Source organism: Sarcophilus harrisii, chromosome 2, assembly GCF_902635505.1.
Source record: "Sarcophilus harrisii chromosome 2, mSarHar1.11, whole genome shotgun sequence".
Lineage (NCBI taxonomy): Eukaryota > Metazoa > Chordata > Mammalia > Dasyuromorphia > Dasyuridae > Sarcophilus > Sarcophilus harrisii.
In genome coordinates, this window is record NC_045427.1 from 629,252,948 (window position 1) to 629,269,721 (window position 16,774).

The 16,774-nt window shown below is 45.4% G+C and overlaps 1 protein-coding gene across 2 annotated transcripts in view; it reads right to left on the reverse strand.

Moving 5' to 3' along the window:
* ACSBG1 (acyl-CoA synthetase bubblegum family member 1) overlaps positions 1-9,223 on the reverse strand; it is a 98,328-nt gene extending 89,105 nt beyond the window's left edge. The window contains exon 1 of one of the 2 annotated variants that reach the window (XM_031956768.1): positions 8,996-9,223. In XM_031956768.1, the coding sequence (XP_031812628.1) occupies positions 8,996-9,075 (80 nt within the window). In that variant the 5' untranslated portion in view covers positions 9,076-9,223. The remainder of the gene's footprint in view (positions 1-8,995) is intronic. The other variant, XM_031956770.1, reaches the window with a different exon arrangement.
* Between the last annotated feature and the right edge of the window lie 7,551 nt (positions 9,224-16,774).

The window sequence follows — 16,774 nt, forward strand, 5'->3', positions numbered from 1 at the left end:
CTTCTCAGTGGTCCAAGCAATCCCAATAGACTTTGGACAGAAAATGCCATCTACATCCAGAAAAAGAACCATGAGATTGAATGTAAATCAATACATGCTATGTTCACTTCGTTTTTCGGTTTTTTATCTCTTCCATGATTTTCCTTTTTGCTCTGATTTTTCTGTCAATATGATTAATAAAATAATGTGTATTAAAAATAAATAAATTTACTAGAAAAAATTACAAAAAATAAAGTGTTCCATGTTTTAACTGGAAATCTGAGCTGCACATATACCAGGGCACAGGTCTGGGTCTTTATGGGTCTTAATTTTGCCTTCTGGGTTCAAGTAACTGTTTTTTGTAGGGAAAAAAATGACCTGTAGGATCTCAAACAGGTCATCCCCACTAGACACAACTATCGGAAAATAGCCCAGTTTCTCTCTTTGCAAGTCCAATCTCCCCTAGGAAGCCTTGTACGACTCCTTGTCCTACCTCCAGGAGCACCATCTACCCACATCGTTCATTTGACCTTTATCAGCCAGTCCATGCAAGAATGGCTTCTCTCCATTATAGAAGAGCTCCCGGAAGACAGGGACTGTATCAGTCCTGTCTTTGTACCCCTGCATTCTCTCTATTAGAATCACACCATGGAATGGGAGAACTGAAAGGAAGCAGAGACATTGGGAACCACGGGTAGATGTTTCTGAGAGGCAGGTTTTGACTTGATGGAAGAAAAGATTTCCCAACATTTGGACTTGCTCTAGATAGAATGGACTACCTGGAGAGGAGAGACTTTTCTGTTGCTGGAGATCCTTGAGGGGAGGCTGGATGGTCTTTCCCAGAGATGTGACAAAGGGGAGCGCTGAGCTCCAAGATCCCTTGCAGTTCTAATGTTCTATAATGTAGATGGAAACTCAGAGGACAAACATTTAGCATTGGACTCTTCTCAACAAACCCCTCTTTTTATGGACGGGGCATAAGAGGCTCAGGGAGCCCACAGGGTCACGGAACCCGATCATTGAGGGGAATCTCATCTGACTCATTTCCTTTTGTTGAAGAGACTGAGACTCAGGGAGCTTATATGATCACAGTTCTGGGAAGGACATTAGAAATCCTCTAAGCTAATACCTTCATGTAGCTCCCAGAAGGGTGAAGTCACATTTGAGCAAATGACTGAGATGAAATTGGAATCTTGGTCCCCTGTCTCCAAATACAGCAGTATAATAGCATCGATCACAATTGCAGTGATAATAATGCAATTGAAAAAAGAGAGAGAGAGAGAGAAACAGAGAGAGAGAGAGAGAGAGAGAGAGAGAGAGAGAGAGAGAGAGAGAGACAGAGAGAGAGAGAGAGGAGAGACAGAGAGAGAGAGACAGAAACAGAAAAAGAGAGAGACAGAGAAAGAGACAGAGAGACAGACAAAGACAGAAAGAGAGAGAAAGAGAGAGAGAGAGAGAGAGAGACAGAGAGAGAGAGAGAGGAGAGACAGAGAGAGAGAGATGGAGAATTGCAGCCCTTCCATTTCACTAATAAGCAACCTGAGGCCCTGTTTCCTGAGGCAGTGAGAGAGGAGGTGATTATCTCTAAGGTACCCCTGTTGTTCACTCTTTCTTCAGTCAGATCTGATTCTTTGCAACCCCTGTTTCTGGGTTTTCTTGACAAGGAGACAGCAGTGCTTTGCCATTTCCTTCTCCAGCTCATTTTACAAATGAGGAAACTGAGGCAAACACAGTGAAGTGATTTGCTCAAGGTCACACAGCTAGTAAGTGTGTGAAGCTGGATTTGAACTCATGAAGATGACTCTTCCTGACCCTCTATCCACTCAGCTGCCCCCAAGGTACTCACCAACTCTAAAATACTCTGACTTGTTTAGGACCCACAGTGAATGAATGCCAGAGCCAGGACTAGAACCCTGATCTCCTGATGCTGGAACTCCATAAATATTGATGACTGGTTTGCACGAAGCTGATGTCACATGGTTTGTCATAGTCAGAAACACCCAGGTCCACGTCCTAACTCGACAGAGGGACCGTGTGACCCTGAGGAAGGCCCTGGGCCACTTTCTAAGGGTGTAACATGTCGGTCTTCTCTGAGAGGGGCCGTGTCTCCCCAGGACCACCCCACCGCCCAGTACGGAGGGAAATTTCAGAAACGTGATGTACAAAAACGTCATCGAGCTAACCGAGCCACCCAAAGCCTGTAATTCGGGTCGGAGCTTCTGAGTTCTGTGCCCTTCCCTGCCCCCTCCAGTCCCGTCATCTTGTAACACAAAGGGCATCTATTCAGGATGTTAATCCCCTAGAAGAAATGTGGGGCAAGCAGATGGAAGAGCTCTCCCCCGTGTCCTTGGAGAAAGGAACAGGGTGGAGGGGGGGAAGGGAGATAAAGTCCTATTTGACCCCTCTGAGGAACACACAGAGAAGCACATGCAGATTTCTATCAACAAATGAAATATTAACCCTTTGCTCACCTTTCTGGACCAACCCACTGCCCTACTCTGCCCCATCTCCCAGGCACTCCCTGTCTCCTGGTGAGGAGAATTTAAAAGGTCTTAGTGGAGGACGCAAAGGAGAACAGACTCGGGAATCAGAAAGTGCAGGGGTCAAATCGTGATCATGGCAATACGCCAGCTTCAGTTTTCCTCTCAGAAAAATGGGTACCGTAAGATTATAGATTCAGAACTGGAAGAGACCTGGAGACCAAACCTATTTCATAGTTGGGGAACTGAGACCCAGAGAGGTGACTTTGAAAGAGCTCGGACTCAGATGAAAGGTTTTGGGTCCCAAACCAGCTCTCTTCCCACTGTACCTCCCACTCCCCGCCCCAGGTGCCTGTAGGGTCTACCTTAAGGAGGGGCTGCTGGGAGGCAAATATGAGATAATGCTGTGAAGGATTCTGCAAACCTTAAAAGGGCTGGAGGAATCAGGACAAGGATTGGACCTGTGAATTCGCTGGTTTAGGGAACTCCCAGATGAGGATGTTCCCTCCACCAACACAGATCAGCACCTGCTTACAGTCTTTGGGTTGTCCTGAATACTTTCAGGTAGACTTGGACTGGGTCTTCCTCTCTCTCTCTGTCTCTCTGTCTGTCTCTCTCTCTGTGTGTGTATGCCTCTCTGTCTCTCTCTGTCTCTGTGTGTGTCTCTCTCTCTGTCTCTCTCCATCTCTCTGTCTCTGTCTCTGTCTCTCTGTCTGTTTCTCTCTGTCTCTCTCTCTCTCTTTCTCTGTCTCTCGCTCTGTCTCTCTCTGTCCCTCTCCCTTTCTCTCTCTGTCTCTGTCTCTCTCTCTCTCTTAACTACATTTCATTATTATCACTGCAATTCTGATCGATACTATTATATTGGAATTGAGTTCTACCATTTCCAATAATATTAATGAGAATGAGCATCTATTATACACTTTTTGTATGCTAGGCATTGTTCCAACCACTAGAAATGCAAATACAAGTCAAAGAAAGGCAGCCCCTGCCTTCAAGCAACTTACAATCTAAGGGGAGAAATGGAGGGGAAAAGTAGCGGAGTGGGGAGAAGCTGTGTCCGCAGAATCAGGAATCACTGGTGGTGATTCGCTTTTTACCAGTCATATCCAACTCTCTGTGACTCCATCTGGGGTTTTCTAAGAAAAGATTCACCATTTTCTTCTCCATTTTGTAGATAAGAAAACTGGAGGCAAACAGGGGGAAGGGATGCCCAGGATCACGCAGCTAGTGAGTATCTGAGGCTGGATTTGAACTCAGACATTCATGAATGACTCCAGGCTTGGCGCTCCAGGGACCATGGCCCCCCCAACTGCTGGTCTGGGGCCCTCCCCACAATGAATGCTCCAGCAGAGCTCACGGATGGCAGAGCCAAAGTGCTTTCCCAGCCGTTCTCTCATGAGAACCTTCCAAGATGGCGGTAATAAGGACCTGCATTAGGGTAGTAGCAATGCTAATAGACTGTAGGAGTTGGGTACAAGAAATATAATCAAAGAGGAATTAAGCAGGACCTTGTAATTTTGGAGGCAAGAGACAAAGTGGAGGAGAATCAAACTTGGGGAGGACCAACATTTTACAGATAAAGCAGAAGCCGTGTCTCCTAATGGTTTAGGCAACATCCCAGCATCAGAAAGGCCAGGATTTAAATTCCATTTCAGATTAGCTGTGTGATCTTGAGCAAGTCACTCAATGACTCTGTGCCTCACTTTCTTCATCTGTAAATTGAACAGGTGGACCTACAGTCTTCTAAGGTCCTTTCAGCTCCAAACTCACAATCCACTGACACTGAGATCCCAGGCAGAGACTGATTTGCCCAAGAGCATAAAGAAAGTCATTAAAAGAGCTCACGCTGGAGCCCAGATCTCCTGTCTAGCTATTACCGTGCTTTCTGTCACCTCTGCCCTCCAGAGTACTTCACAGAAACTTGAAGATTGGCTAGTTGCCATTTTACAGATGAGGAAAATGAGGTCTAATTGGACAGAGGCAGGACTTGAACAAAAACGCTTCACAAACCAGGATTTCTTCTTTTTTTTCCCCTTTAATAATATTTCCATTGATCGATTTTATTTATAGCTTTATTTATTCATAAATGTATTTTTCCAAATACATGCAAAGATGGTTTTCAACATTCATCTTGGGAAGCCGAGTGTCAGGACTCATTTTCTGGAATCACATTAGCTACAACAGGAGATGGTCTATCCCTTTTCCTTCCCCCGTACCCAGTACTTAGGAGCTGGCAATCACGGCCACCATCTGCACATCCATGGGAAGTTAGGCTCCGGCCATTGGATCCCAGTGCACTCCATCACTGTACTCCCGTCCCCCTGAGAACAGCCAGGGATGACCTAGACATTGTGAGACTGAGGCTAGAGTTTGTAGATCTTAAAAAGTGAGATAATAGGGACAGCTGGGTGGCGCAGGGGATGGAGCACCAGCCCTGAAGTCAGGAGGACCTGAGTTCAAATCTGCCTCAAACACTTAAAACTTCCTGGCTGGGTGACCCTGGGCAAGTCACTTAACCCCAACTGCCTCAGCAAAAAGAAAAAAAAAATAAGAGAGTCCCACAGCCTCAAATCGCAGGGAAGTAGCCGTGAGACCCGAGTAGGGAATGACGTTGGGGTGGGCCTGTGGACAGGGCTGGGACAGCCCAAGTTTTCCCAGGCGATGGGAAATATGCAAGAAATGGTCCAAGTTGCTAGACCTGGGTGGCTACAAAGGCAAGTTCCACTCATGCTCTCGGACCCAAACCTGTAAGTGGTATAGACAGAGCAAGGAAAGCAGATTCTGGAAGACAGCGAAGGTTCTAGCCAGGCCCCTTCAACAACTGTGGAAGAACCAAGGTACGGTCATGGGCCACTGAGAAAACTGGAATCTTCATGGGTTGTGAGATTGAGAGCTGAAAGTGACCCAGGAGCCATTTGGCCCAATCCTCTCATTTTACAGATAAGAAAACTGAGGTCTAGGGAGACTGATAGATGGCTAGGTGGTTCTGAGTCATGCTTTGGGAGCTCTAGCACCTGACCTCCCCCAACACTCCCATCCCCCAAATCATTCCCTCCCCACTTTTTTTCTTTCATTTGTATCCTTACTCTCATCCCCTTCCATGTCCTTTATGACCTTATTCTAGTGTTCATTCTCTCTGTCTCTCTAGGTCTCTGTCTCTGTCTCTGTCTCTCTATCTCTCTGTCTCTTTCTCTTTGTCTTTGTGTCTCTCTGTCTCTGTCTCTGTCTCTCTATCTCTTTCTGTCTCTCTCTCTCGTCTCTCTTTGTCTCTGTCTCTTTCTTTTCATCTAGACTCTCTGGCCACACTCTCACCCTGACAACAGACTCTCCTACCCCTTAAATCAGCTGTCCCATATCCTGAACAATCTGTGTCCAAGAGACTGAGCCAGATGGATTGGAGGCAGGATGAGCTGACAGGGGAGAAGGAACGAGCGCTGGATTGAAGAAGACAGGTCTCCAAGCCCACGTAGCTTAGAGTTACTTGCCACAAGATGGCCTCCAACCTAAAGCTGATGAGAAAGGATCCGCTGTAATCCAGTAGGGAGTCCTGGGTGTCTGGAGCACCACTGCTGACCTGATACTGGCCTTGGGATAGCACAGGGAAGCAGAGATATGATATTTAGCAATTTTCTAGCCCTTCAAGGCACAACTGGTCTGGGTTTTCCCAATATGGGAGCCAGGCCATTGGCCCTTTAATTCAGTCAAGCTGAACCCCACCTTGATGGGAAAATGGGCGATCCATATTCCTTTTGGGGCCCATGATCTCTCTCATGATTTCAACAGAACCTGAAGTCATAGGAATGACTTTAAAGTTGGCGGGGACCTCAGAGACCATCTAGTCCAGGCTCCCTCATGGAGTAAACTGAGGCTGACAGAGTCTTGCCTAAATTCACTCAGGCAGCTAAGTAGCAGAGTGAGTGTCCTGACTGAGCTCCAGTTACCGAAGAGAAGACCCAGGAGGAGGGGGAAGGGAGGAGAAAGAGAGCCTCAGTCCCAAGGAGGGAGGGCTGCAAAGACCCCAAATGTTAGGAAGAAGGACCCTCACTGCTAAGCTTGCAAGCAGGCTTTTAAATTCAGCCTTCTAAATCAAGAAGCAGACAAAGGAGAGAGCAAAATCATAATCAAGGTAGGCCTGCAGACTTATTGAAAAAAGAGTAACGCAAGAAGCCCAGCAGAGAGCTCCAAGGGGCTTGCTGATCATAGAATCCGTTAAACAGGGACTTGTCCTATGCAAAGTCCCCAGCCCAAGGAGAATGGCTTCTTCTCTGGGCAATCAGAGAGATGGAGCATCCCCTCTTCTCAGAAAAAAAAATGAGCAAGACAGAGATTGGAGAAGGAAACATTCTAGGAGCTGGAGTCCTTATGGGGCTGAGAAGGCAAGAAGCCCAGAGAGAAGTGGGACCAGATTTCTTCCCCATTTGCCATGGCAATGGAGGCTGCAAGGGAAGCTAGTGCTGCCGGGCAGGGGAGGGCTGTCCAGGAGCAGAGCAGGGGGGGAATTCAGTTCCACTTATAAGGCATCTATTGGGGGCTGAGAGATCAAGGCTATCCTGGTCTTGCCTCAAGCTTGTGCTTTGGGAAACCAATCAGACAGCTGGAATGGGCAGTGCCCAGTGTGGGGAGGGAGTTCTGGGCATTAATCTGCAGCTGATAAGGAGTCCAGGGAGCCAGGCCGGGCAGGTGATGATGGGGAGCTTGGGAACCAAGGCCTCTGGGCCTTTCCCTAACAACTTTTCTTTTTAAACTAAACCCGGGACTTCAGTGCTATCTAAGGAATCCCAGTGAGAAACTGTCTACACGGCAGGTCTCAAGCGAGCAGCTCAGGGGGCTTCCTGGGGCACTAAGGTTGTGCCCTCCAAGCCTCCAAGTCTGCTCCCCGGCCACCACACCATATGGAGGCCCTGAGGAGAACCAGTCCCATTCCCAGTGTTCCACGGTGTTGGAGAGAGCCTCAGAGCTGGGAAACCTCCCCCCACATACAACCGGCCACACACCTCAATGCTTAGTGCTCTGGGGGCCTTGTGGAGGCTGCACAAGCTGCCAACCTGCCCTGGCAGAGCCATCTTCCTCACCTGGAAGTCCTCCGTGCCAGTGACATCAGAGTCCAGAACCTAGCCCTTAGTGTTTTACATACATTTGCTCATTTATTCTCACAATCCATGAGGGAGGGAGGTGCCCTCAGCATTCCCATTTGCAGATAAGAAAATGGAAGCTCAGAGAGGTCATGATTTGCCCAAGATCACACAACGAGGAGGTGGGATTCAAACAAAAGTCTTCTTGATTCCAAGTCCGGCACTAAAGTCATGGAGAGGGACTAACTCTGGTTGGGGAGAGCAGCTCAGAGAGACAGACTGGAAGTAGGGTTAAGTAACATCTCTAGGGCAGTGTCCCCAGGTCCCCCGTGCTTAACACAGTGCTCGGCACACTGGGTGCTTAATACATATTGATTGATTGATTGCTTGTCTTCCAGCATGCCCCCCTCCCTCCACAACAGGATATACCAATGATAAAACGGGGCCCTGGCTTCCTGTACGATGTGTCCGAATAGTGGTATCTGAGACCCCCGGATCCCTGTTTCTGACATGTACTGAGCCGGGGTACCAGGTGATCAAGGAAACCGGGGTGTGAAAAGTCTCCATTGCTGGAGTCCGGAGCCACCAGAGGGAGATTTGTCTTTGAGGTTCTCCCAGCCTTCGCAGAAATCTCCCAGGGTTGTGTCCATCCCAAGATGCTTCCCCTCCACTTCTGTTCAACTCAACCAATATTCAGGATGGTCCCCGATACTTGGGAGTTACTTACAACCCGATCACTATACCCAGTTTCCCCCAGTGGATTTTGTTTTCCTTTCAGGATAGCTCAGATCAATGAAAACCCTCCCTGCTCCCCACCGAGACCCCCTTCCTTCCCTCCTCTCCCACCCATTTAAGGATATTGCAAATGGAAGGGACAGTCACCTTAAGTAAATCACCTCTGTGTGTGATTCAATTACTATGTACTTATTAAGCACCTACTATATACCATCATTGTGCTAGGAACTGGGGATATAAGTACAAAGAATGAAATAATCTTTATTTGCAATAAGCTTACATTCTAATGGCGGAAACAACCAGTACGCAAAGGATTGACCCCAACAAATATTGCAAAATGAAGGGGATCTCTGAGATCCCTTATAATTCTGAGCGAACTTTCATATTATAGATGAGGACTCAAGGAGAAGAAAATGACTGGACAAAGACCACACAGCTAGTAAATCACTCCAGTAATCTTTCCACACTCTTCAAGTGAAATGCCCCATTCTTTCCAGAGGAACCACTGTTATACACCCAAGGAACTTGCACCACTCAGGACCTCAGCTTGAAGTGCCAGACCAAAAGCCCTGGAAAAGGGGAAGCGACCCCCCAGGGAGAATTTCCGCTCAGAGAAGAGGAAGGAGTGACCCACTGCCCTGGATGCCCTGACCCCTTAACTGAGGCTTATCCATCCAAGGGACTAATCATGGAGCTGCTCCCATGGACGGGTGGGCTCTGGCTTTGTACCTGGGTTCGAAGCCTTCTGGATTCTGCCCCAAACTTCCATCCAGGGCTTTCTTCTTGAGGTTCTCTTCACTGTCCGGCATGCTGGGGGGCCCCGCGGAGCTGAGTGGACGGCACTGGCTAACGGATCCCAAGAGGCGCAAAAATGACTGCGTGAAGGCTTGCGAGCAGCCCCAGTAACTAGTGGACGTAAGGAGGGGGAGGAGACAAAAGTCCCACCGAAGCCAACGCCTCTCCCCCCTCCCTGTTTTGAAGCATGCTCACAAAGTCTGAGAACTGCAGGTTGGCCAATGTGGGAGCCGTCCTTTCCTGCTCGGTTTGCTTGGATGGAGCCTGAGGAGAATTTCAATGAGAACGGTGCGCTTTTTGATGCAAATTGCCCCCGGGACACTCAGCCAATCAGCGCCTGGGATTCTGGGACCTCTGGGGCCGGGGGTTTTCTACTCAATCCTAATTTTTTAAAAAAGGACCCTAAGAGAGCAAAAAGTGCTCCAGAAGCCACTGAGGACTCATGAAACTGAGCCAGGAACTTGTTTAAGGGATTAGTGACATGTAACACACAAAAGAGATGCTCCCGTTTACAACTGGAAGTCATCAGCTCAGTCAAGTCTGTGGCTGCTTATGGGTCCCTGGAAAATGTCAACTTTTCCTTTACTCCTTCCCTCCCTCCCTCCCTCCTCTCTCTCTTTCCTTCTTACTCTTCCCCCACTGGAAGCAGCAGAATGGAATCAGAACCATTTAGGGTTGAAAAGGGAAAGGAAAGGGAACAAGCATTTTTAAGGGCCAATTATGTGCCCAGATCTGTTCTAAAAGCTTTACAAGCACATCTCATTTGATCCCTCACAACAATCTAGGGAAATAAGTGTTATTGAGTCAGGGACCTGGATTCAAATCCTAATTCTACCACTTACCAGCTGTGTAATCTTAGGCAAATCATTTAACATCTTTGGTCCCAATTTCCTCATCCGTAAAATGAGAATATTAAACTAGTCATAGGTTCTTCACCTTGTTTGTGTCCTAGAATCCTCTGGACAGCCTGGTGATACCTATGGATGCTTCTCTAAAAAATATATTAAGTGAATAAAATAAAATACAAAGGATTACAAAAGAAATCAATAATATCGAAAACTTATTGGGGAAAAAAGTCTGGCTTTTTAAAGCTCACAGATCTCAGTTAAGGAACTTCTAGAGTGGATAATCTCTCAAGTCTTTTCCAATCTTTAAATCTGTGATCCCATGATGGGATGACCTCACTGGGACTGAATTTCTTTTTCTGTAAGATGTGTGTTGGGGGCTGGACGACCTCCAAGGTCACTGCCAATTTTAAAGCTTATGATCCTAAGGCTTAGCCCAAGTTCCTACCCAGTGTAGGAGTTTCCAATGCAGCCTCCTTGATAATGGCTCATTCATCCGTCTTCCCCTTGAACATCTTCCTCTGCAAAAGTGGTATTTGGTGCTACATCAGAAAATAAACCAAAGTTGAGCCAGACACACAATGATTACAGTGACACGAAGGGAAAAGATATCAACACTGAGGAACTGAAAACCACTATTGACCCAGAAGAACAAAATGAAATCTGCCTCCTTCCTCTGGGTAGAGAGGTAGGGGGCCATGGAGTAGAATGATCAGATACAGTCACAGCATATGTTATTTTTGCTTAATTGTTTTTCTTTGTTTCAAGAGAAGGTTCAATTTCAAGAATGAAGGGAATATTCGAGAATCATGTAAAAACAAAAGACATCAACGAAATGAATTTTCTTCTACATGAGGGGAAATGGGCTCAATGAGCTTGAGGGTCCCAGCTCTGATATTCTGGGCTCTGTGTTCTATGATCTGCTTAATTAGCTATGAATTTTGGGATATTATTTGCCAGACACCCTGTTTGGCACCAGGAATACAAAAACAAAAAGGAAAGTCTCTGTAGCTTATGTTCTATCAGGGAAGACCACATAGACAAAGAATCAATCAATCAAAAGGCATTTATTGAGTGCCTACTCTGTTCCAGGCACTGTGTTCAGCGCTGGGGATAGAAAGACAAAAAAGGAGCCAGCTCCTGCCCTCAAGGAGCTTATAGTCTATTAGGGAAGATGATATTGCTTAAATAAGTATATAGAAGAGATGTACAAAATGGACAGAAGTGAGGCTCTACAAGACAGATATGCTTTTCGAAAATAAATACAAGGTAATTTTGGATAAGAGTCTGAGAGAGCTGGGGAACAGCAGGAAAGGCTGCATGTAGGAATGGCTGCTTGAGCTGTCTTTTGACGGAAAGTCATAGGAAGCAGAGATGAGAAAGAAGGCACACTTGGCATGGGGGTAGATACAAAAATCCAGAGGTAGGAGATGGAGTGTCATGGAGGAGGAGTGACAAAAAGGCCAATTTGGAAGGACTAAAGAATATGAGAGGCAGATCTGTGTATAATAAGCCTGGAAAGATGGGCTGGAACTTCATTTGCTCTTTGAAGCAATAAGAAGCCACTAGAATTGATTGTGAATTGAGACATGGTCAGAAAAGTGAAGCCCAGGGCGAGGATTTGAGTTGTCCGGGGCTATACGGGGAAAAAAGAGGGGATGCTGGGATGCAGTCCCATGGTGTCGAACAGCAAATCCAATGTTCTTTCCATTACCCACATCTTATTAACTTAGAATAACTAGAATATGAACTCTTTGAGACTCAGTATCCTACATTCTCTTCTTCCTTCTCCCACACAGCCTAGAAAAGATATATTGCACCCTTATAGGTCTAACCTAAACAGGGTAAAGAGACCATATCTCCACTGGAATGTCTCTCATGGATGTGTTAGGGTCATTGAAGATTCCTTAAAAGGGACAAAAGCAGAGAGAAGTTTTTTCAGTCATCTTCAGATCATTATTATTGACCGAACCACTAAATGGGAAAACATGTGGTCCCCGAGCATCACGGAGTATGTTCTGTACTGATGTCACATGAAAGGTGAATTCTCTATAGGTAAGGAGATCCTCCGGACATTTCTATTTGGAGATGACATTATGCTGTTTGCATTAAGTTCCAGAACAATGCAGAGGCTAGAAGAAACAAAAGTCATAATCACTGGAGTTTCTTTTTCCACACAGGAAAAAGCAAATGGATGAAGATGTTTATTATCCAGTCTATGGGCTGCAATTGGGTGAAAAACCCTTGGAGCTGGTCCATCAGAACATATGTTATTAATCAATATTTTATAAAGCAACTGCTGTATACTCCACCGAGCTAGGTGCTAAGGATATAAAGGTAGGTTATGAAATTATTTCTACTCTTAAAGCACTCATATTCCATGTACTTGAACAAGGATCTGGAACCAGAGTTGAAAAGGAAGAAAAAAACTTTATTTTCATCTGTGCATAAATCTGTGATGTAAAAGTGATACATGTCATACCCCATCCATGCATCCCCAACCTGTGTGATTCTTGTGCCTGTCTTTTTGAAAATCCACCACAGGTGGATTTTCTTTCATTCTCTTAACATCATATAGACACCAGTGAAGCATTCAGGTATAACACATCTTTGTACCAGAGACCCTGCCATCCCTCAAGCTCAGGGAGTTAATTTACTCAGCGTAGGGACTCTGCCTCAGGGAAAAGTTACCCAATGTGGAAAATGAGAGGGTCAATCCACCTTTCCCACACCCCCACTCTGTTTTTACATCTTGCCCAGAGAGCTCTAATCAAATTTATATTGCCATTGCAGCCAGAAAGATAAAACAATCTACTAGTCTATGGGCCCTACAAACAACCCTATGACTATTTAGACCAAAATTCCCTTCCCTGGTCACTGCTCCCTGATTTATATTGTATCCTTTTACTAAAATAGATGCTTATTGAGGGCAAAAATTCTATTATCTTTGCAATTATCTCCTCATTGCCTAGTACATGATAGATATCTAATAAATGGTTATCGGTTGAGTATTAGAGATGCTAAGTTGGCTGTGAATCTTGGAACATGATACTCTATGAAGTATCAAAATTGTGGTCACCCAAAAGACAATGGCATATTGGGAGTAAAGAGATGGTGAATTACAAATGCCAACATGAATGCAAAAACAAAGGTGAAATATCATCACAGAGGCAATCAATTAGAAAAAAATGGAGAAGTCACAGAGTAAGAGCAAGAGGGGCCTGCCAGGTAGCTGTTACGTTGTGTTGGTGCCCTGGCAATGTCCGAGAGAATTCCACCATCCTATTGTATAAATCCAAGTGGAGGACATACAGGAAGACCGGGAGGAAAGAGACCAAGTTTGGGATGTATGAATGGGCTACTTGTTATATCACAAAGTAGCCTCTCTTAAAGAGAGAGGGCCTTTGATGCCCTGAAAAAAACGAATAATCTACTAAAATTTCTCCATGTCTGCAAACATGACCCCCTTCCCTTATTATTGTCAATCATTTGCCATGACTAGCCAGTGTTGCCTCCTCAGTATTTCTTACACATGCCCAATTTCCTCCTTTCAGCTGGCCACCAACCTGGTTCAGTGCAATAGCCTTCCTAGTCATTCATCAAAGCCCTTCTCCTAATCCTAATTCTAACTCTACCCTCCACAAAGTTGCCCAATTCTCTGTCATTTCACTTTGTCATTCCCTGCTCAAGAAGCTCGATGGCTTCTAATTGCCTCGAGGAACAAGTACAAACACCTCAGTTTGGCTTTACTTGGGCATTCCCTTCCAGACTAACAGCACATCACTGGCCAGTCAGTGATCATCAGACTGGTCTATTTGCTGTATCTAGTACCTGCTATCAGCCCCCTTTGCACAGACTGTTCCCCCATGTATAATATGTACTTACTCCCTCTTCCCCTCTACCTTGAAGAATTCTCAGCTTCCTTCAAGGCCCAGCTCAAGAACTACTTCCCACAAGGCCTTTTTGATTCCCTTTTTTACTACTACATGTCCCCAAACAATTATTTTGTATTTCTTTTCTTTATATCTAATTTGTAGTTACTTACTTGTATTCAAGCAGTTTCCTCCCAATGAGATAAAAGCTTCTCAGTGACAGAGACTTTTATTTTTCTCTCAGCATCCCCAGTACCTGGCACACAGTAGCCATTTAATAATTGTTTGTTGGATAAATCCAATGAATTGATGAGGAAATTTTGAAAGAGCCGCTTCTGGTGCGATGCTGTCAGCAGCCTTCGTCTCCTGCTATTCTCCTGGCAATGGCAATAGAGGAAATAGGACAGCTGATACTCACTAGTGTGATTATGGGTCTGCTGCTGGTCTAATCTATAAAATGGGATTAATCATGAAAATGCTACTGAACTAAGATGATTGCCATGGCAAAGCGAGATCCCAGCCAATAGACAATGAAACACCCTTCCTTCCTCTTAGCAGATAGGGATGAAGAATGTTGCCAGTGCTATCAGTCGTGGTAATATTGTCACTGGCTTCTGCTTAATTTTGTGCTTGTTTGTTTGTTGTTTTGTTTTTGTTACAAGGGAAGACAATAGTGGAAGAGATATATCCAGGAGTGATTATGATGTAAAAACAAAATGAATTACCAAAACTTTTTGAGAGAAAGATGATAAAAATGGAAGTAATTGTTGCACTAATCCTCCCAAGAGGAGTGCTGCTCTGATACTATCACAAACTCGGGATCTCACTGGTAGGGACACTTCTTCCATCGGTGTTTAGTGCTCTCCATCCAGGCCTTCTAGTCCCTCAGTGCCTCTTGGCCATTTCCTTCTATAAAGTGCCCCCTGAGGAGCATCATTCTTTCCAGATTTCTTGAAAATAAGACTCCAAGGAGACAGCAAGGAGGGGTGGATAGAGTGCTGGACGTGGAGTTCAGGAATATCTGGGTTCAAAATCTGCCTCAGAAACTCACTCCCTGTGTGATTTTGGATTTGCTCCCACAGACTTCTTCCTCACCGGTGAAATCTGTGAAAAGGACTCGGTGGCCTCTAAGGTATCTTCCTGGCTCTAAATTGATGATCCTATAAAATAATAACCACAATTTAAATGATGTTTAAGTACTTTACAAATAGTGCTTCATTTTATCCTCACAAAACCCTGAGAAGTAGGTGCTATAATTATTATTCTTATTTTTACAGATGAAGAAACTGAGACAGGGTTCATACAATTATTAAGTACTCTGAGCCTGGATTTGAATTCAAATTTTCCTGGCTCCAGAGCTAGGTCTTCATTCACTGTGCCACCTAACTGCCCAGAAAATGCTAGAGCATAGACCATAAATCACTCCAACCTCTCTTCCAGGCATGTGTATCTGTGGTGCAGTCTTTTGTACAAACTTCTCATCAGTTTAGTTTAATTTAACAGACATTTATTGAGCACTTACTATATGCCAGTCATTGTGCCAGGCACTGAATGTACAAAGACAATAAAATGAAGCAAACCCTACCCTCAAGGAGCTTACATGATTCATTACACTTGAAGAAAAGAACATGGGGGAGAGAGATGAAAGAAAAAGGAGAAAGAAAGAGAGAGAGAGAGAGAGAGAGAGAGAGAGAGAGAGAGAGGAAGAAGAAGAAGAAGAAGAAGAAGAAGAAGAAGAAGAAGAAGAAGAAGAAGAGGAGGAGGAGGAGGAGGAGGAGGAGGAGGAGGAGGAGGAGGAGGAAGAAGAAGAAGAGGAAGAGGAGGAAGAGGAGAAATGAGGGAAGGAAGGAAGAAGGAGGGAAGGAAAGAAGGAAGGAAGAAAAGGAAGAAGGGAAGGAGGGAGGAAGAAAGGGAGAAAGAGAGAGAGTGAGAGAGAAAGGAGGAGGAGAAATGAGGGAAGGAAGGAGGAAGGAGGGAAGAAAAGAAGAAAAGGAAGGAGGGAGGGAGGGAGAAAGAAAGGAGAGAGAGAGAGAGAGAGAGAGAGAGAGAGAGAGAGAGAGAGAGAGAAAGAAAGAGGAAGGAAGGAAGGAAAGTAGAGGATGTGATTTCATTGAGGTGAGGACATTCCTTCAACCACTGTAGCTCAGCAACTTCTCTGCCACTGCTAGTCTTAGAAAGGTGGCTGGGGCTGTTGCCCAGGGTCACATAGTACAAGTCAGCAGCAGGTTTTGAATGGAAGTCTTCCTGTGGTCAAGGAAAGATCTCAATAAAAAGAGAGGAGAGGAAATGCCAAGAGTCTCGGGAATCCAGAAAGGTCTCTTGTAGGCCTTGAAGCTGGAGTTGAGCCTCAATGAAGTTCAAGATCTCGAGACAGGGTGAGTGGCCATTCCATTCACTTAGGAACAGGCAGTGAGGGGCTTGAAGAGAAGTGGAAAGCAGGTGAGCTGGGCTGGAGTTCAAAGCACAAGAAAGGGGAGCGATGGAACCATCTTTCCCAAGTCCCAGGGGAAGCTGTAGAGCCCAAATGCGACCACCTCTGTGGAACTCTGCAAACCTCCCAAATGTGCTGGCTGGTACATTTAGTCTCTATCCTCTATATTCACCTCTGAAAAGTAGCATGCTCCAATGGCCACTGCTAAAAACGCCAAAGTTTTCATTTTCCTGGATAAGTCCCATTGCTAATAATGGCTCAGTCCTGAAGAGGAACCCAGAGTTATCCAGGACTTAGCTCATCCTGCTGGATTCATTGTGACCTGGAACCGGCACCTGACTCTGGGGTTACCTGGACAATTCCCTTGATAACAATCATTCCAATTCACATAGAGTTTTTCTCACAAAGTCCCTTATAAAGCAGTAGCATAATCTCTTTTACAACTAAGGAAACTGAGGTTCATCGAGATTAAATGAGAATTTGGTATGATGGAGAAGAAAGAATGAAAAAGTCGGAGGTTCCAATTTCACCTCTGCTATGCACTATCTTGGTGTGAGCTTGGGCA